We start from the raw sequence: 20,473 nt of genomic DNA, 5'->3' as shown, positions 1-20,473 counted from the left end.
ACTTGGTGACTGATTACTTGTCATCGGCCATTTGCTTCCTCTTGGTTTGTGCTCTCCTACTGTAAAAAGTGTAAAGGCTGCCCTGCTTGCTTGCTTTTTGGTGGCTTGAGTCACACATTTCTAGGTTTCTAAAGGAGGGAGAAATGCATTATTTTCAGGGTTGAACCTGATACAGACCAGACCTTCACTCAGGGACCAGCATTTCTGCACATAGGCTCCTTTCAAACCCATTGCCAAATCCTGTACACTTCTGTTTTGTTTTGCACATGGGTATGATGGTGGTGTTGGTAGTACTTAGCCTGCTAGTTACTATCATTGGTGCTAGACAATGAATCTGTTTAGATATGCACTTAATAAGCCACCTCTTTCTACTTACAACCCTGCTCCTTCCAAATCTCATTCTCTGGCTGGGCACGCTCTAGGATTTTAGCTATTATGCCAGTTGCATAGCCAGCAGTGACTGTGTGTGTGCCCTGATGTAAATGCTGCTGCTTGGCCTGTCCTGCTCTACAGAGCTTAACTTGTTCTGCCTAAAGATGTTTTCAGGGACCCAGGCATGCATGTAATTGCTCATGTGGTTCTTAGATTTTCAGAGAGTGGGCTCTATGGATCCCTTCCCTCTTCAGAATAAAGATGATTATTTATTATTTATTATTATTATTATTATTTTTAATCACTTGTTGCTCTAGGACTTTATTGCTTCACTACTAGTTCCACTTGAATATGGGATATATTATGGAGAGGGAATGACCAGTATTCCTTTGTTCTTCCTTGTGTCAGTGATAGCACATTTTTCATTACAGTCTTCACTTGGCATTTTTTTGATCTTCATTTAATTTCAGGGATTTTTCAGTTGCAATGAGCTGCTCCTGCAGGAGTTTTCTATTTGAGTGGTTTTTACAGCCCTGTCTAACTAGGATTCTAAAAACCATCTGCTGTGGCTTTAATTGGATTTGCCAGCAGTAGCGTAAAGTTCCCTTGTTGGTGGTGTCTGCTGCAGCTACTTGAGTTTTTGTCTTCACTTTGATTTTTTTTTTATTTGTGGCCCCTCTGACCTACACAGTGTTTGTGTGCTATCAGTTGGTCATTCTGGTATGAGGAAGCATTGTCTTCTCCTCTGTGCTAGCCTCCCTGCTGGTCTACACTGGCTGAGCTCAGAGCTAGTTGTCTGCTAGCTGATATTTGCTCCATGTTGGAAGAAGTCATTTTGGACAACTTCCAACCCATTGAAACACAGTGGGTTCAAAAATCGGCCAGGGAGTGGAACTTAAAGGTGTGAGCTGTGGTTAAATTGACCCAACTTAGTGAGGGAACACAGGTGAAATGGGAACTAGAGACTATCAGTTACATTCATAACAACATTTAAAGCACTTAGGACCCAATCCAAAGTCCACTGCAGTCAGGGTGAGTCTTTCAATTAATTTCCAGGGGCTTTGGATCAGGCCTTTAGATAGCAAAAGTAACGGGCGCTTTGTAGTTTACCTATCTGTCTACTAATCTAGGGTGAGCAAGAAGAATCTGTCAGCCAAGCAGAAATGGGCCGCAGCTGCCACAATTGGATTAAGGTGTGGATCAAAGATTTTGGAAAGCCTGGGAGTTTTTAAATGTGGGTTTCTGGTTTATGCCCAATTACGGGCCCAGCCATGCAGTCTTCATGGACCCAAATCTCTGATTAACTTAAGTGGGAGATGTGGATGCCCATAAACTACACTGGAACAAAAACAAAAAAAGGGTGGAGGTAAGGGTGCAAATTCCCAAGGATGATACCTCAGTAGGGGGCAGATGACCCTACAGTTGCCTCCTGCAGGGTTCCTGCACCTTTCTTTGAGGCACCTGGTGCTGCCCACTGTCTGAGTCAGGATACTGAACTAGGTGGGCCATCGGTCTGAGGCTGACTGGCGATGCCTATGTTCCCAAGTTTCTCATGATGTAATGGAAACTAAATGGGCCCGAATCTTTTCTGGAGTAATTCTGCTTGATTCCTTTATTCTTTTACCCTCAGTTTTGTACGATTTAAAAGTCTCTCTTTGAACATTTGAACCAGCTCACTCAAGGAAAAAGTTCTTCAACCTGGGTACAACAATAGAAAGCATTTTTCCAGCACAAACTCTATTGATTGTTCTTATTTCTAAACCTTTTCTTGAAAAGAACTGTGTGGAAATGTTCCGCTCTGTTAGATGGCGTTATGCTGTTTGCAATGGCTAGCTCTCTACAGTAGAAAGCTATTTAATTTTAATGTGTACCTTTCACCCAACTATCGCGCAATGCACGACTGTTATTACTATTAATAATCTGTACGATCATAGACTCTAGGAGCCCTAGGACACCTACAGGGCCCCATTGAACTAGGGGCTGTACAAACAGAGGAAAAAGACAGCCCAGGTCCAGATGAGCTTACAAGCTAAGTTTAAGAAAAGACACAACAGGTGGATACAGACAGATGGGGGAGTGAAAGAAACCGCTGAGACAATGTTGTTTAAATACACAGCACAGACACGGGGGGGGGGGGGGGATAGAACACACAAGCAGAGTGAACAGTGTGATGGTGGCAAATGTTATATGAGTTACATGGGCTTTTTTGTGCAGGTGGTTTACTTAGGAGGAGATTAGCTAAAGGGGAAGGGAAGGCGGGTGAGGGGGACGGCAGGGGAGGAGTGAAATTGAGGTGAAGACTGGGAGAGAAATGAATGGGGAGCAAACCACCAATCAGCGCAGGAATGAGAAATTTGGAGAACATTGTAGTTTGCACTGGACTGTCCGGTCATGGTACAGCCATGGGGATGCTATAGTGCAAAGGTTTGCGGTAAATGTGGTGTATCCTGACTTTAGTAAGGCTTTTGGTACTGTCTCGCATGACCTTCTCATTCTGTTCCTCAGGGAACAGATGGGCAGGATCCCCTGGGAGAATAACATGAAGGGCAAAGGGGTCCAGGAGAGCTGGCTGTATTTTCAAGAATCCTTATTGCGGTTGCAGGAACAAACCATACCGATATGTAGAAAGAATAGTAAATATGGCAGGCAACCAGCTTGGCTTAACAGTAAAATCCTTGCTGACCTTAAACGCAAAAAAGAAGCTTACAAGAAGTGGAAGATTGGACAAATGACCAGGGAGGAGTATAAAAATATCGCTCAGGCATGCAAGAGTGAGATCAGGAAGGCCAAATCGCACTTGGAGTTGCAGCTAGCAAGAGATGTTAAGAGTAACAAGAAGGGTTTCTTCAGGTATGTTAGCAACAAGAAGAAAGTCAAGGAAAGTGTGGGCCCCTTACTGAATGAGGGAGGCAACCTAGTGACAGAGGATGTGGAAAAAGCTAATGTACTCAATGCTTTTTTTGCCTCTGTCTTCACAAACAAGGTCAGCTCCCAGACTGCTGGACTGGGCAGCACAGTATGGGGAGGAGGTGACCAGCCCTCCGTGGAGAAAGAAGTGGTTCAGGACTATTTAGAAAACCTGGATGAGCACAAATCCATGGGGCCGGATGCGCTGCATCCGAGGGTGCTAAAGGAGTTGGCGGATGTGATTGCGGAGCCATTGGCCATCATCTTTGAAAACTCATGGCGATCGGGGGAGGTCCCGGATGACTGGAAAAAGGCTAATGTAGTGCCCATCTTTAAAAAAGGGAAGAAGGAGGATCCGGGGAACTACAGGCCAGTCAGCCTCACCTCAGTCCCTGGAAAAATCATGGAGCAGGTCCTCAAGGAATCAATTATGAAACACTTAGAGGAGAGGAAAGTGATTAGGAACAGTCAGCATGGATTCACCAAGGGGAAGTCGTGCCTGACTAACCTAATTGCCTTCTATGATGAGATAACTGGCTCTGTGGATGAGGGGAAAGCAGTGGATGTGTTATTCCTTGACTTTAGCAAAGCTTTTGATACAGTCTCCCACAGTATTCTTGCTGCCAAGTTAAAGAAGTATGGGCTGGATGAATGGACTGTAAGGTGGATAGAAAGCTGGCTAGATCGTCGGGCTCAACGGGTAGTGATCAATGGCTCCATGTCTAGTTGGCAGCCGGTTTCAAGCGGAGTGCCCCAAGGGTCGGTCCTGGGGCCAGTTTTGTTTAATATCTTTATTAATGATCTGGAGGATGGTGTGGACTGCACTCTCAGCAAGTTTGCAGATGACACTAAACTGGGAGGTGTGGTAGATACGCTGGAGGGTAGGGATCAGATACAGAGGGACCTAGACAAATTAGAGGATTGGGCCAAAAAAAAAACTTGATGAGGTTCAACAAGGACAAGTGCAGAGTCCTGCACTTTGGATGGAAGAATCCTATGCACTGCTACAGACTAGGGATTGAATGGCTAGGCAGCTGTTCTGCAGAAAAGGACCTAGGGGTCACAGTGGACGAGAAGCTGGATATGAGTCAACAGTGTGCTCTTGTTGCCAAGAAGGCTAACGGCATTTTGGGCTGTATAAGTAGGGGCATTGCCAGCAGATCGAGGAACGTGATCATTGCCCTTTATTCGACATTGGTGAGGCCTCATCTGGAGTACTGTGTCCAGTTTTGGGCCCCACACTACAAGAAGGATGTGGAAATATTGGAAAGAGTCCAGCGGAGGGCAACAAAAATGATTAGGGGGCTGGAGCACATGACTTATGAGGAGAGGCTCAGGGAACTGGGATTGTTTAGTATCCAGAAGAGAAGAATGAGGGGGGATTTGATAGCTGCTTTCAACTACCTGAAGGGAGGTTCCAAAGAGAATGGAGCTCGGCTGTTCTCAGTGGTGGCAGATGACAGAACAAGGAGCAATGGTCTCAAGTTGCAGTGTGGGAGGTCTAGGTTGGATATTAGGAAACACTATTTCACTAGGAGGGTGGTGAAGCACTGGAATGGGTTACCTAGGGAGGTGGTGGACTCTCTTTCCTTGGAGGTTTTTAAGGCCCGGCTTGACAAAGCCCTGGCTGGGATGATTTAGTTGGGAATTGGTCCTGCTTTGAGCAGGGGGTTGGACTAGATGACCTCCTGAGGTCCCTTCCAACCCTGATATTCTATGATTCTATGATTCTCATAAACAAACTGGAAATAAAACCTAGATGGAGCTACTATAAGGTGGGTGTGTAACTGGCTGGAAAACTGTTCCCAGAAAGTAGTTATCAGTGGTTCACTGGTTCCAGTGCAGCTGGAAGGGCATAACGAGTGGGGTTGTGCAGGGATCAGTTCTAGGTCCATTCTGTTCAATATCTTCATCAATGATTTAGATAATGGCATAGAGAGTACACTTATAAAGTTTGCAGATGATACCAAGCTGGGAGTTGCATCTGAAGAAGTGAGGTTTTTACCCACGAAAGCTTATGCCCAAATAGATCTGTTAGTCTTTAAGGTGCCACCAGACTCCTTGTTATTTTTGTAGATACAGACTAACACGGCTACCCCCTGATACAAGCTGGGAGGGTTGCAAGTGCTTTGGAGGATAGGATTATAATTCAAAATGATCTGGACAAACTTGAGAAATGGTCTGAAGTAAATAGGATGAAATTCAATAAGGACAAATGCAAGTATTCCACTTAGGAAGGAACAATCAGTGGCACATACACAAAATGGGAAATTACTACCTAAGGAGTACTGTGAAAAGGGAACTGGGGGTCATAGTGGATCACAAGCTAAATATGAGTCAACAGTGTAACACTGTTGCAAAAAAAGCAAACATCATTCTGGGATGTTGTGGTGGGGCGGCTGCCCCATACCAGCAGAAGAAGGGTTAAAGCAGCTTTAGAGAGGCTGCACAGAACCCTGCCAATCAGGAAAGGGCTCATTGGGAGAGCCAATCAAGAGAAGGCTTGCTGGACCAGCCCCTATATAAAGGGCTGCTCAGCAGAGCAAAGGCAGTCTCTCCCTGGAGGGCAAAGGGGAAGGACTGTCTGCTGAGGCGTACCGGAGATACTGCAGTGCTGGGCAGGGTAGCAGACAAATAGGGGAACTCTTGGCTGACCATGGCCAGACTGAGGCCCTGAAGCAAGGGCGTGGAAGGTGCTAGGACTACGGGGGAAGTGGCCAAGGGAAAGTAGGCAGCGGGAATAGGAGGAGGGACAGCAAGTGGCTGCCAGCTGTAGGGTCCCTGAGCTGGGACCTAGAGTAGTGGGCAGGCCTGGGTCGTCCGTTCCCCCCCCCCCCCCCCAACCCCTACTTGCGAATGAGGAGAGTGGCCTAACTCCAGACTGCAGTAGACTAGAGACTGCAGTTGGCTGCTGAGGCAAGTGCAAGGACTGAGGACCACCTGTCCCCCGAAAGGGGGGAGACAGTGGGCTGACGCACAGCCGGAGGGCCATGTGCCAAAGAGGACGCCATGGTCCAGGAGCGACGCAGGTCCAGATGGTGGAGGAAGTGGAAGTAACGGCGACACCACTAGTAAAAGGCACCCTGGTGGTCCAAGAGAGCTAATTCCCAGCATGAGCAGCAGGTGGCGCCACGGCAGTGAGTTGGCACCACTACAGATGTATTAGCAAGAGTGTTGAAAGCAAGATACAAGAAGTAATTCTTATGTTGTACTCCGCGCTGATTAGGCATCAGCTGGAGTATTGTGTCCAGTTCTTGGTGCCACATTTCAGGAAAGATGTGGACAAATTGGAGAAAGTCCAGAGAAGAGCAACAAAAGTGATTAAAGGTCTGGAAAACATGACCTATGAGGGAAGATTGAAAAAACTGGGTTTGTTTAGTCTGGAGAAGAGAAAACTGAGAGGGGAAATAACAGTTTTCAAGTACATAAATGGTTGTTACAATTAGGAGGGAGAAAAATTGTTCTTCTTAACCTCTGAGGATAGGACAAGAAGCAATGGGATTGAATTGAAAGGGCAGTTTAAACTGGACATTAGGGAAAACTTCATAACTGTCAGGGTGCTTAAGCACTGGAATAAATTGCCTAGGGAGGCTGTGGAATCTCCATCATTGGAGATTTTTAAGAGCAGGTTAGACAAACACCGGTCAGGGATGGTTTAGATAATACTTAGTTCTGTCATGAGTGCAGGGGACTGGACTAGATGACCTCTCGAGGTCCCTTCCATTCCTGTGATACATGGGGACAGCATGGAAGGCTGGGCGTGAAAGGCTGTAATTTACTGGTGATAGGAGGGGTCTGAGTTTAAGTCTACTGAAGTCAGATTATGAGACTTTTCTCTGCACTTGGCATCTAGAAATGGGCGAGCAGATCCATTCAGTTGGCTCTAACATGGAACAAGAAAAAGATACCTGCCTTTCAGTAGCAGTCCTTGGCTATTCCCCTTCCTGCCACACACCTTCCCTCCTAGATTACAATTTTCAGACACTCCTTGCCACAGTGGCAGAGCTACCGGGAATGACACTTGAACATAGCAGGTGGAGCAGCAGGGAGCGCAGGCAAAGACAGGAAGTGGGCATTTTGCACCTGTCTACTTACCAAAGAAACAAGCCCCCACCCGGAGATCCATGCATAACTTATGGAGACATGTGGGTATCTGAAAGCTTCAAGAGTTTAATCTTGTGCTGCAAAGATGCAGGGCTGCATGTAAAAAAGGGGTGAGCAGAAGAGGGAGAGCAAGAGAACCTAATCCTGTAATAATAAGAGTGATGCTACCTCACTATTCCTGCCTTGAAGCAGGAGAGGATTACTGAAGAGAGGAAGAGATGATTGTCCTGTTAACACAATGGGATCACACATAAACCCATATGTCTGCCTCAGATATGTACATTCTCCTCCCACTCTCTGCCATTTTATACTTGTGCCCTTGAGAATAGGGGAGGGAGCATGAAACACATTGCACAGTGGGGACAGCCATGCTTAGCTCTGAACCCTCTTTCTTTCCACCCCCCACAAGCACTTGGTATCAACAGCCTTGCATACCGTGCAAAGGCCTACAAGATAGAAACAATCCTACGATGAGACTCTGAAGGGAGTCTTGCAAGCAGCTGCGGATCCTGCCTGGGATGGCTTGCTAATCAGCCACTAGATGCAGCACTTGTTCTGCCTACGCTGCCCAGTGTGTGCGTTCTGTGGAAGCAGAAAATCTGAAATTGAGAGGCGGGGGTGGGAGAAGTATATCTTAGAGGGGACAAAATCCCCTCACACTTATTTTTTGCTGTAGTCTGCCTTATATATAATAATGTTCCCCTTTTCACCTGTCTACTTTCTTGTCTATTCAGCTCAGTCTTGAAAGATGTAATTGACAAAATTATAATATCAGGCATGATACTTTTGATAGCTTTTGTCCAAAACTCTGCTGCAATAGCTTCTTATTTCCAGCTGATTCATTGGGGGAGAAAATATATGCTACTCCATTAGAACTTTCCATTCACACACCATTTACTTGACAGGATTTTCTTAGCATCACAGCATAACTTATCCTTACTGCTATTCAATCATTTTGTAATAAAAACTGAGATTGCAAAAAATGTTCATTGTCATTACTGGTGACGGACCAGTAACCTTCTCCATGGGGGGGAGGGAGGGAGATCAAGGATATATTATACTTAAAATAAGGCTGACCTGCAGAGAATTGTTTTGCAGTCATGAGAAGTCTGAATGGAATTCATATAGTAGAGGAGAGTGTCAGATAATACAGTGGTCATGGATCTGTAATCTGTCCCTTTGAATTGGTTTCCCCTTCATTTAAGGAAATAAATACTTACTGTAATAATGCCCTAGGGAATATCCCTCCAGATTCCTGATTGGGACTTTGGAACAACTGAAGAAGAGACTTCCTTCTTCAGGCAGAAGCCAACCTCTAATGGATGGGGTTCAGTGAGGAAAAGTTTCCCTAGGGATAGGTTATCCCATAAATGTAGTTTTCAGGGTTTCTTCCACCTTCCTCTTAAGCAGTTGGTCCAGCTCTACTTGAATCTGATGGGACCTGACTACAAGTGTCTCCAACACTGCCCCCTTCACTGTTTCCCCCTTGCCCCACAGTCCTCCATTCCCTCCCCATACCCTTTCCCCTCCCATCAGCACCATCCTGGCTCCCTAGCACATCTGACTCCTTAGGGACCGGAGAGTCTGGCCTCTGGTAGTGAGGTACCCTAAGCAGGAATGACTCTGGTGGAGCTGTAGGATTCAAACTCCCGGCAGTGGGACTGGGGTTGATTTCAAGGGGAGTGGTAGCTGCAGTGGTGCTGCCACTGCCCAGGGAGATGGGAGCACCCCGGGGCTGCTGGCAGGTTGAGCCAGCTGCAGGGCTGGTCTGGTGTGGGTATCCCATCTCCCTTTTGTGCCTCTGCATGGGATGGCAGTGATAGCCCCCCAGGCCAGCCCACACTGCTCTGACCCTTGGGCTCTGATGGCTGGGTACCAGATGCTCTGGGAGAGGTGGAGAAACTGCTTGGCCTTATCCCAAAGAAGGGGCATCTGAGTGAACCACTGCCGGCCCCCTGGTCCCTGAGGAAGGGTTGGCTTCCCTGGTGAGTGGAGCCCAGCTCGTCAGCTCCTGTGGGTCCTGAGCTTCCATGTGAGCAAAAAACACAAATTCTCTGGGCATGGATGCCCCCACCTGAGCCTGCAGCCAGTGACCTCCGTGTGTCTACCCATAGCTTCCCAAGCAAAACTAACACTCAACAAGTGTCAGGTTTGGGTGGGGGATGAAAACTGCGCAATACTGGGTCTTGGGTCAGGTTTGGATTGGCTGTGGTCTAGTTGGATTCAAGTCGGGTTTTAAAACCCGAGCAGACCTTTACTAGATACACCATTGCAGTGATAATTTCTATATTCCAATGACTGTCCCCAGTGACTCCAACCCAGATTTTACATTTAGGCCAGTGTTGGCTGGAACAGTACTTTGAAATTTAGTCAGTGCTGCATGGATCAGATGTGATCCAGGAAACCCAGCTTTCATACTCCGTACTGAATATCAGTTTCTTAGTTAAAGAAGATCCCCAGTAGGGTAGAGCATCACACTTATTACAGAAAATTAGAAATTGAAGTTATTACTATTTTCTCCATTCTAGAATAAGAAGATTGCACTCATATAGCAAAGATTTTGAAGCACTGCACAAACATTGCATAAATCGAGTAACTTGCCACAAGCCAATAAGAGTTTTTGCCTGGATGAGGATTTCAGTATTGGGTACAGAGCAGATCAATGGCAGAGCAGGGAATAGGAGCCAGGAAGCCTAAATCTCTTCTGACCAATAGATTGCACTTTGCCACAGGATGAAAGTAATTTGTGTTAAATATAATTAATTGATCACAAAATAATACTAATTAAATCAGTTCCTGGGTGATGTGTTCACTTTGAGGATGTTCTCTTTAATGAACATATTTCTATACTTGTGTAAAGTAATTAAAATCTACTAGGCGGTTTCCAAGCATATCTATTCATTTTAAATAATGCTCAGTAAATAATGAACACAAATAAACCGCATGTAATTTGTTACTGAACTTCAAAGCTGCAATTAAAACTACTTAGTCTTTTTTCTCTTTGAGCCTTTCTGAGCCTTACACCCCAATGAAAATGTAACCAACAGCATTACTCATCACAGTAACTGGTGCTGCCTTGGGGTGAGGTAACTGATAATCTGAGCCCTTGACCTGTGAAACTGTTTCATCACTTTCACAGTCCGCAGCCTCTATAGAAAGTCCCAAATTTAGTCCAACTGAAGTTTGCTTCTAGTTGGACTTTTGCATGCCTGAATATTAGGGGCAGAATCAGCAGGTTTGTATGACAGCTGCTGGCAATGTAAAGCCCAGCATGGGGCTGCAGCAACAGAAAACCCCTTTGGTGGTTGGGGAGAGGCTGTGGTACTACAAAGCAGCCATAACCTCATGTCCCCTGCAGGTGACATAGGAAGGGAACAAAGCCATGGTGGCCGAGGCTGCCCTTACTTAGTGCATCTCCTTGCAGCATATATTGATAGAGCTGGGTTTCCCCCCCTCGCCCCCGTGAACTATATCTGCTCCTCTTTGTGTGGCAGTGTTGCCATCTCTGTGTAAAATCACCCCCCGGAGGAGCAGGGAGCCAGCTTGGTGCAGACAGCTAACACTTCCCTGAGCCATCTTCATTACACGCACTGCTATTGGTCAGGCAGCTTGACTCCTGTTTGCAAAGGAATAATTGTTGCTACCCCTGACTGGCTTAAAACCTTGTGGAACATTATATTCTTCAGGGAATACAGAGAACATGTGCTGCAGGAAACAGCCGTGGTGGCTTCTTACAGTAGGTGACACTTTTCCCTCAGAGCTGATACCAAACCAATACCCCAGGGTGGTGCTAGGGGGTGCTACGGCTCCTGTAGCGGCCAACTTTCTGAGCAGGTGTTAAGCTGGAGACCTAACCTTTTGTGGTCACTAATTTTCCCATGTCACTTTTGCAAGAGTTAAGAGTAGGAACTCTGATGTCTTGGCCAAATTCCAACATGGGTTAATTCTATTCTGGTGTCATAAAACTGCCCTAGCAGTTTAGTTGCATCTGATATCATATTCTTCATTCCCTGTCCTATGAGTTGTGCCTATTAACAGTTTTATTATATATTATTTGTTCAACATCAGTGATGTGCTCAGTGCTGCAAAATCCCTGCCACTGAGGCGCTGACAATCTGGAGTCCACAGTCGCCTCCATTTCACTGCAGAGGTGACGACAGTTTGGTGGTGGGTGAAGAGGTCTCTGCAGGTAACTAGCATATCAGCATGCAGAGGACTTTGGGCTTTGAAAGTGAGACATATGTTAGTTGTGATTATTTGTGTCTCAGGAACAGGCTAATTTTGCCTTTCGTAGTAGAAAATAATGACATTATTATGGGCCTTATCCACACAGGAATCACTGTGCATTTGCAATATCTCTCTTTATTATCTAACTCATCGGTGAGAACTATTGGTCATTAATAAAAATAAAAAACCACAATCCTTCACTAGCATCTCTTCTGCACCAAGGCAGATCCCAGCTAAGATCAATGCACAAGGGTCAGCACTAGCAGAACCTTCAATCCCATCTTTGTCCCCTCTTTTTACAAGTCTGAAGGTTCACTGTAAGCAAATCCGTTAATTAGTAATTGACCCTAAAGAGCGAATTTTATGGTGGTTTACATCAGGAATATCCTCTGGGTAAGGGCAGAGCCAATATTTTTATTTTATTATTTTCCAGGCACAGATATTCTTTATCACATTAGGGTCAGCCGGGTCATGTTACTGTCTGTTCGTAACATACATAGCAGTGAATTCTGATAAGCTTTCCGTCATCATTATTTTATTGCAGAAATACAAGTAACTTATTCATTTAAAAAAATTGGTAGCTGGGCAAAACTCCAAGGCTTCAGAAACTCTTAATATAATATAAAAAGGAAATGTAGATCAACAGGAGCACCAAGCTAAGTATTTTAGTTTTTGGGTGAATTCTTTTCTGTTAAATTTCAGGGCAGTTAGCTGTCTACAACCCTAGACTGCTATGAAAATCTGCAGCCACAGTAAATGAAGATTATTATAAATAACAGTAATGGAGGGTATGTCTAAATCCTCTAAACTGATTAGAAAACCCCAGCCTGTGATATTTACGCTGCTTTCTAGAACCTTCAGTTCTCAGTCTTTTCTTCTATTTCTTGATGCTTGTTAATTTAAAAAAGGTACAATTCTGTCCTCCTTTGAGCCCATCCAGTGGTGGCTGAGTTTAATGAGGGCAGCATGGCTGTATTACTGAGGACAGAATTTAGATTTTAAGCAGTTTTGGGTCAGAGACTGCTCTTGCTATGTGCATGAACAATGCAGCCATGCTTAAATCTAGCCTGTAGGTGCAACTAAAATAGAGCTAATAAAAATCACAATTGGGCTTGATGTTTTGATCTTTCTTGTGGTGATATTCTGCCACTCAAAATTATCTTGATCAGTGAGGATAATGCAATGGTCTCTTTTCTACCTCAAGAGTACATGAATGCACTTGGATGTTGGTGGAACAGTGGGGCCTTGTTTAAGAGAACTGCAGCATTTGGCTTACTATGGTCATCCTCGGTCAGAAAAGATTTGTGTCCCAGGGACTGAATTAGAGAGAGAGAAAGAAAATGAAGGGGTTGGTTTGTTCTTGCATAGAGATAAAAGCCCTACCTCCCTCAGCTGCCAAGTCCTTAAACCTTATGAGTGCAAGTGAAATGAACACATAATTAAAATGATGTTTAGCTTGTGCTAAAGAATGCTCCAAAAATAAAATTAAAATAAGAAAATCAGCTGATAGATGTTACTAAATTTAGCTGTAGCTTACTCCAGAAGTAAATGCAATTCCTGCACAGTGAAAAATAAGTGAAAATTCCTTAGATTCTGTAGGAATGCCTTCTCTAACAGGCTGTGGGCAGGGGTGGCGCTGGGAGGTGCATTTTTCTAACACAATTAAACATTAAACATTAAAGCTTTGTTCAATTTTTTTAAATGGAACCTTACAATGCCTTCAAGCTGTTTATATCTGACCTTCTCACTGCTACGCATAACAGCAGAGAAGAGAACACAGATTGCACTGGCAGAACGGGACCTACCAGTGATGGTTGTGAAATGCGATGGGGAAGTCATGGTCACGAAAGGAGGGGTGATGTACTCAGCCTTCACTCCCTGCTTCACCAGGAGATCCATGTTTGGGGTGTAGACATCCTGGTCGTAATTCCAACGGAATCCATCAAAAGAAACCAGAAGGAGTTTGTTAGAGCTCTTTTCCTTCTCATTCCTGCCAGCCGGATGGCAGGTGAATGGCTTCAGGAGGATGAGCAGAAGCAAAAGAGAACTAAGTCTCTTCATGCTGAGATAGCTCACAGGACAGAAATCACATGCCTAGTTTTTTGCTCCTGCTTTTCTTCCTTTCTTATCGGTGGCTGAGAGCAAAGTTCAAGCCCGATAAACCTGTTCAAAACTGTATCCTTGATAGCATATGGATTTATGAAAGTAAAACCATCTGGGCAAAGATTTTCTGAAGAGATTAGTGATTCTGGAGTGCCTCAGTTCACTGGGTAGCTGACTAAGTTTCTTACAAAGGGGACAGATTTCCATAGGATGTGTGTTCAACACTTTTTGAAAACCAGGCCCTATAGCAGGGTTGGCCACCTCCTAAGCACCCCTTCATGGCCTGGAGTGGTCCTGTGGAGTCCTGTGTCAGTTTCCCCTCTGTGGTAACCCAAGGACTCTATGCCAGCCAGGTTCTCTTGCTTACATAATATCCTCCTGGGGCCAGTTTATTACAAAACATAGTGCGAGCACTCTGCAACAGAAGTCCCCAAACATAAGATACCTCTCGGCTTTTGCTCCCCCAAAGGAATACACTCACAAATAGCACAGGCTTGTTTTTACAAGCCCTTTGAGAATTTGATCCCTTGTTTTTGCCATTAGATTTGGATTCTCAGATTAACCTTACCTTCCAACAGCTGACTAGCCACAGTAATAATATGTTGAGTGAGTCTTCAGGAGAGCCCAGCCAGGGAGGAAAACCATAGTTCTCAGAAGATGAGAAGGTCAATAATTAAAGTTGTGGTTGTTCTAGGAAAGGAAAGAAAAAAAAATTAAACTGCCAGCAATGAATAATGAGAAATCTTTGATGAAATTAGTGATGCAGAACAGATACTTAGTACTTCCTACTTTTCTCCAGAGTCTAAAGTTTTAACTGAGAATGAGTTGGTGAGGAGCAAGTGTGTTGAGAATCTGAGCCCCACAGAACTAGTCACAAGAATCTGGTTAAGCCGAGAGAGAGTGAGTTAAAGGACTTCAAACATGATAATAAAGATAAAGCAAATGAACAGATCAGCGCTTTCTGGATATATGGACAAATTATACCCATGCAACCCCATTATCTACAAGACCCTTCTTTGTTACCACCAGAATATCTAGATAGTCAACCTGGCAATGAGACTATTTTATCATTGCTATTCACCTATATGTTCTCCTGGACAGCTAATGAGCCTGTATTCTTATTTTTAAAAGGATCTTGAGGTGGAGAAGAGAAATGTATTTGAAAAAAATAAAAATTGGGGAGACCATGTTTACCAGCTCCCTTTAATAAACTCACCTGTGTAGATTTTGCACAGGGGAGGGGGTGGAGGAAGTGTCTGTGTGGTAGGAGAAGGGGAATCCAGAAGACTTTGTAAGGAAAATAAGACTAGCAGATAAGAAGTAAACATGCTCTGGAATATTTAATGCAGGTGCAGCAGCCAAACTGCAGCAGTAAAAACCTTCTGATGTTCAGAAAACTTAGATAAACATTCAGCTAAAGGACAATTCTTATAAATGATGTTCCCTTTTCTTCTTCATCTCTCAGTTAAAACAAATAATTTCTCAGGACATTGGCATGGAAACAGAATGTTTGTTTTTCAAAAGTTCATCTATTTGTGCTACTGCCACCAACCAAAACCCGTGATTCCACATCCTTTCATTTATACCATTGGAACTGCAGTGAGGTCAGACAAGGGACAGTTTGACCTGTTATCTTCTTTTTGTGACAGCATGGTCAGTGGAGGAGGAAATGATTCTGATATTGCAGGATGCAATGCAGGATTCTATCTATCTAGGGTCTTATTGCATCCATCGTTATGGTACCTGAACACTTCTCCAAATTATGAAGCGTGCACATAAATATTTATTTTTTGCATCTCTCCAGGCTGCAAGGACTTGGTGGACTTGGTTTAATTTGAGTTTTCCTTTTGTGATGTTTTTATGGGATTGTGAGGTTGGAGAAGTGAGGTTTGCATTTTACTCTGAAAATGCTGAGTTTTGTGGTAGTCATGATCTATCCTGAGAGCTCCAGATTCAGAGGCCAATTGCTGTGAAAGCTTTCTCTTCCATGCACAAGCCTTGCTCTTGATGTTTGGTCATTCTGTTGTTTGAGTGGAAAGTAGCAATCGAAGGAGGTCATGGTCTTGCAGAGGCAGTTTAATTTAGGCCAATCCTATGGAGGGATTTGAAGCTGAGGACCAAACCATTGGGTTTCACCCTTTGTTCCTGTAGAGACAGTGAAGATGCCTATGTTAATGAGCAGACAGGTCAAGGGATTAGGAAAGGAGAAAGGGAAAATTTAGGCTAAAAGTCAGCAAACCTTTCCTGGCTGTGAGATATTTTAGGATGAGGAATAGTTTCCCAAGGGAAATGGTTAGGACCCCATCTTCTGGGACGTTTAAAACCAGAACGGACAAAGCACTACAAGACATACAGCGGGGTATAGTTCCGAACTGTCAGGGTGATGGACTTGAAGCAATAGGCTTTTTCAGTCTAAAAATAAGAGCTCAAGCACCATAGCTAAATGAGGCCCCTCTAGTCCTCTCTGGTTTGTAAAGCCTGGAGGGACAAACACACAATACATGTGGTGGAAAAGGTGCCATGGGAAAGGGGAGTGTATACAGGGAGGAAATGCAGCCAAATGGTATCCTTTCCCCATTGCACAGAGCTGAATACACATTCACCGAGGTGAATACTGCAATCAATTCCCTGTGAATATTGGTTTGAATTTTTAAACCAATTGGCTTCAGCTGTGAGGGTGTTCCTCTTCAAGTTTCTTGCTTCTTAATAGTCTAGCTAGCGAGCTGGATGGCAGGAATGCCTGTAGAAGCAGCTCCTTGTCATGAATATTCACAGAAAGCAAAGTCTGGAGTCATAAGCACACAGAGGAAACCTGAGTTTTTAAAAGTTCTGCTTGTCCAATTAGGGAACAGGAACACACTATGTGACTTGTGTGTCCAGCAAAAAACAACAAGCCTGAATTTCAGCTACCCTTGAACTGCTTGTATATAATCCTCAAAACAAGAATTATTTGTGGTGGTGATTCAGCAAATAAATTCAAGAAAATTGACATCTGCTTGTGGGCCAATTGCAAACAACAACAGCTGTAAAATAGTTGGATAAAGTATTCATTATGAATTATTCACCCAACCTTAGTCCCAGCATCTTCTCCAGGTCAGCTGTGGGGGATTTCACTTTTACAATGTCTCACAATGAAAGTGGGTGGGGGAATTTGGGAGCAGCTGCTCTATGAGGCTTGCCTCTGGGAGAGATGGTCACAGTTAGTGCAGCAAATGTGTCTGCATTAAGTCTCCTTCTCTGTCACACAGGGACATGTTGGCGGAGCATAGATGAAAAGAGTTGTGAGAGCTAATACCGGCCTGGCATGTTGGTCAGCCACAATGGCATTAATGGGGAAGGGGCTTGAATGGGATGCAAAAGAGTCCCCTGCAGGAATGGCTGGGGAACCATCGGTTTGTGAGTAATTTTCCCATGCATCCCCAGCCTCTGCTATGCCCTTGCTCCCTATCGCAGTGGTACCAGCCACTCTGTGTGTGTGTGTGTGTGTGTGTGTGTGTTTGGGAAGGATGATGCAGCCTTGCAACTGTACTTGAGCAAAGTGGAGATGGGAAACCTAGAGCCAAATGTGAGTAGAAAGACCATGGGTCCATAGCTGCTGTTGAAATGGTCTATTAACCGAAAAATGAGTAGGGTAAGTTGGAGTAAAAAATCATGAAGCCTCAATCTAATTCCAGTGAATGCATGACATTGGGCGAAAGGGGGCAGAGAACTTCCATGACCACTGTATCCAAAAGAGGCCCAGTTCTGCATTCTGAAATTGCTTTCAAGTATCTGTCAACATTAGCCCTCCGCCTCAGCTGAAATAGGGCTGTTGATACATCACTGTCAGGTAGAATGCAGAACACGCCATGCTTTGTCGACAGAGGTGGCACAAAAGAGTAAAATGAAGCATCACCATGGGTTATGAATGATTCTTACAATTAAGGGACGAACTCTGTTAGCTAAACCAGAGATGTGTTTGGAATAATATTGCTTGGAAGAAACCTAAGCAGGGTGACACAAACCCAGCTGCAATTTAGGAAGGGTTTCTCCCATGCCTTTTTTCAAGGCCCCTATTTCTAGCCATGATATTCAGTTTGTGGCTTTTTGGGGCTCTGCATTATGGCATCCATGGACCTGATGGGAGTTCATGTTGCTCTGGAGTGAGATTCCGTATTGTGCAGACAATACTGGGGCAGCACAAAACTCTCAGCCCTGAGGAAGGAGAAGCTAGGGTGGCTTTAAGCTACTTTGGAGCCCTCCCGTTCCTAGGCTGCTCCAGCAGTGGGAGAGGCCCTGGTGTAACATATCCCTGGCCACCTGTCTACATTACAACAGCCTTCTGGGGCTGCACTGTGGGCCAAAGCATTGCCTGGAATCTTTTGCAGTATTTGTGCTGCAGCCCTGTGCTCAACATGCTCCTCCTGGCCTCAGTTCTGCCCCTGACGTGCCCTCTACACTAGGGCTCATGAGGCGGTCCTTGCGGGGGGGGGAGGGGCAGCCTTATGGCTGTTTTCCACAGTGCCTGCACTGGGAGAATTTAGGGCTCCTTTACACTGCTCTGGCCACCTTATCCAGTGTTCAGGGGCTGGAGCAGAGGTGAGGATCTCACCCCAGGCCCCAGAGGAAGTGCTGATCAAAGCTTCCAGAGGTGGGGAGGGACTAAGGGTATGTCCACCTTGGAGCCAGAAGTGTAACTTCCAACTCAGGGAGACATACTCGTGCCAGCTCTGATCAAGCTAGTGCACTAAAAATAGAAGAGTAGCTGAAACAGTGTGAGCAGCAGGAGGCACTAGCCACCTGAGTACGTGCCTAGGTTTTCAGACGGGATCGTACTTGGGGTGTCTAGCCTGTCCTGCCACTCATGCTGCTGCCACAGTTACACTATTATTTTTAGTGCAGAGCTAGTGTGGGTTTGTCTTCTTGAACTGAAAATTACACTTCCAGCGCCAGTGTAGACTTATCTAAATGATGAGTCAGTGGATGAATGTGATCCACGTTCATGTCCCATCTTTCCAAGCAGCCAGGAAGTTGGGGTGCATAGGGGAAAGAAGCAGAAGAAGGGTAAAGGGAGAGGGAAAGGACACTATCAAATGGGGTAACAGATAATTCTAAAACAAAAACCTGGCCCAAAGCCCACTGAAGTCCATTGACTTCAGTGGGCTTTGGATCAAGCCTTAAATGCAAATATTGCATTACCATTTTTGTCGTGGGTGCTGCATCACAATAGGGAGATGTTGATGTAACATCACAATTCAAACATGGCAATGCAACATCAAGAGTCTTGCGCCAGCATTATTTTGTGGCTCTCTGTAAGTTCCTTTGATAGGTCTCTAGCTCTTCAGGGTTGCTTATAGTTTGCATGGAAGATGGAATCATCTTTTAAGTTAGCATTGCCATGTCAAAACACTGAGAATAGATATTATATATCTTGGTAACCTTTTGTTTAAAAATCCAGTGGAATTTTTTTCTGGCAATTTTCTCCAATATGACAGCAATACTATCCTAAGTTTGGGATGATTGCTATAGAATGCTGTAGTGTTTCTAATAAGAGTGCTAAACATTAATAAAAAGGTAAAGGGAATCATTTCTGTTTATCTTGAGAAGTTGTCTTGAGCTTCTGCAAATAAAACCCATGTATTTATATCTCAAGTGTTAAGGAAGTGCTGAGTCTGAAAATGCAGTAAAAATCGGAGTCATTTTCCTTGACAGTCCAGTGTCTATTTACAACCTGTTAATTAAAATATCGATATGCAAATATAAATAATATGGCTATAGATAAGGAAGGGATAGTTATTTATTTAGATTTGTAAAAGTGAAACAAGAACAGCCCAACTAATTCTCTGGGTGCCCTTGACAATTTTTTTAAAATATACTAAAATACCTGGACCCGTCCATAGGTGCTGGAACTAGGGGTGCAGGGGGTGTTGCAGCACCCCCTGACTTGAACTGGTTCCCATTATATACAGGATTTACAGTTTGGTTCAGAGGCTCACAGCACCCCCACTATACAAATTGTTCCAGCACCCCTGTTCCTCCAGATCAACTCAATACAGTAACTATTCTATGTTATATAGGTTCTTGTACTGTGCTCATCACTATAGTACCACCACCAACAACCCCTTAAATTGGGTTTCTTTTCCTGAACATGGGGCTGTCGCCAGTGCTGCTGGGGATCAGGCCAGAGCCCTGCTGCTAAGATGGATCCCCAGCTCCTTGTCTCTAGTTGATTAAAAAATGTTGACCAAGGTTTTCTGATGCAGCTCGTCACCAGTGGGTGCTGTGAGGAGGGGAGTGGATGTCTTGGATTTGGTTACAGCCCCTTGATACTTAGGTTGGCTTTTTGGAGGCCTAAGCAAAGTTTAGAGCAGCCAAAGGCTGCGCTGAGCTCCACCAGCTGTTAATGGCTCCCCCAGAGCCATCTGGGGACAGCCGAAGTGCAGTACATTTCATCAGCACTCACTCCTCTCTGCCCACCATATGCCCCCTACACAGGGTTATGAGCCAGTTATGGTGGCTCTCCACCATCAGGCAACTCCCTGCTCCAAAGAACAGATAATGTTAGTTATTAAGACGCAAGAGATGGGTGAAATAAATGGGTGAGGATATGGGAGGGAGGACAAGATGACAGTAACGGCTGCAAGCTGTTTTGGTGTCAACTAGCCATGTATATAATATAGCTCGCCCCAGTTAGATGGAGATCACTATGCTTCAAGTAGATGCCTTAGAAAAATGCTGATAAAAATAAACTTTTAGCAGCAGGTTCACAAGAATCCATAAT

General features: G+C 44.7%; 1 protein-coding gene across 1 annotated transcript in view; it reads right to left on the bottom strand.

The window, feature by feature from the left end:
- LOC135884588 (ectonucleotide pyrophosphatase/phosphodiesterase family member 7-like) overlaps positions 1-13,671 on the bottom strand; it is a 53,529-nt gene extending 39,858 nt beyond the window's left edge. Inside the window, exon 1 of the mRNA XM_065412016.1 lies at positions 13,416-13,671. Within this exon, the coding sequence (XP_065268088.1) occupies positions 13,416-13,671 (256 nt within the window). The remainder of the gene's footprint in view (positions 1-13,415) is intronic.
- Between the last annotated feature and the right edge of the window lie 6,802 nt (positions 13,672-20,473).

This window comes from Emys orbicularis, chromosome 10, assembly GCF_028017835.1.
Source record: "Emys orbicularis isolate rEmyOrb1 chromosome 10, rEmyOrb1.hap1, whole genome shotgun sequence".
In the NCBI taxonomy this organism is placed as follows: domain Eukaryota; kingdom Metazoa; phylum Chordata; order Testudines; family Emydidae; genus Emys; species Emys orbicularis.
Note: the sequence above shows the minus strand (reverse complement) of the source record. Positions and strands in the feature narration are given on the sequence as shown.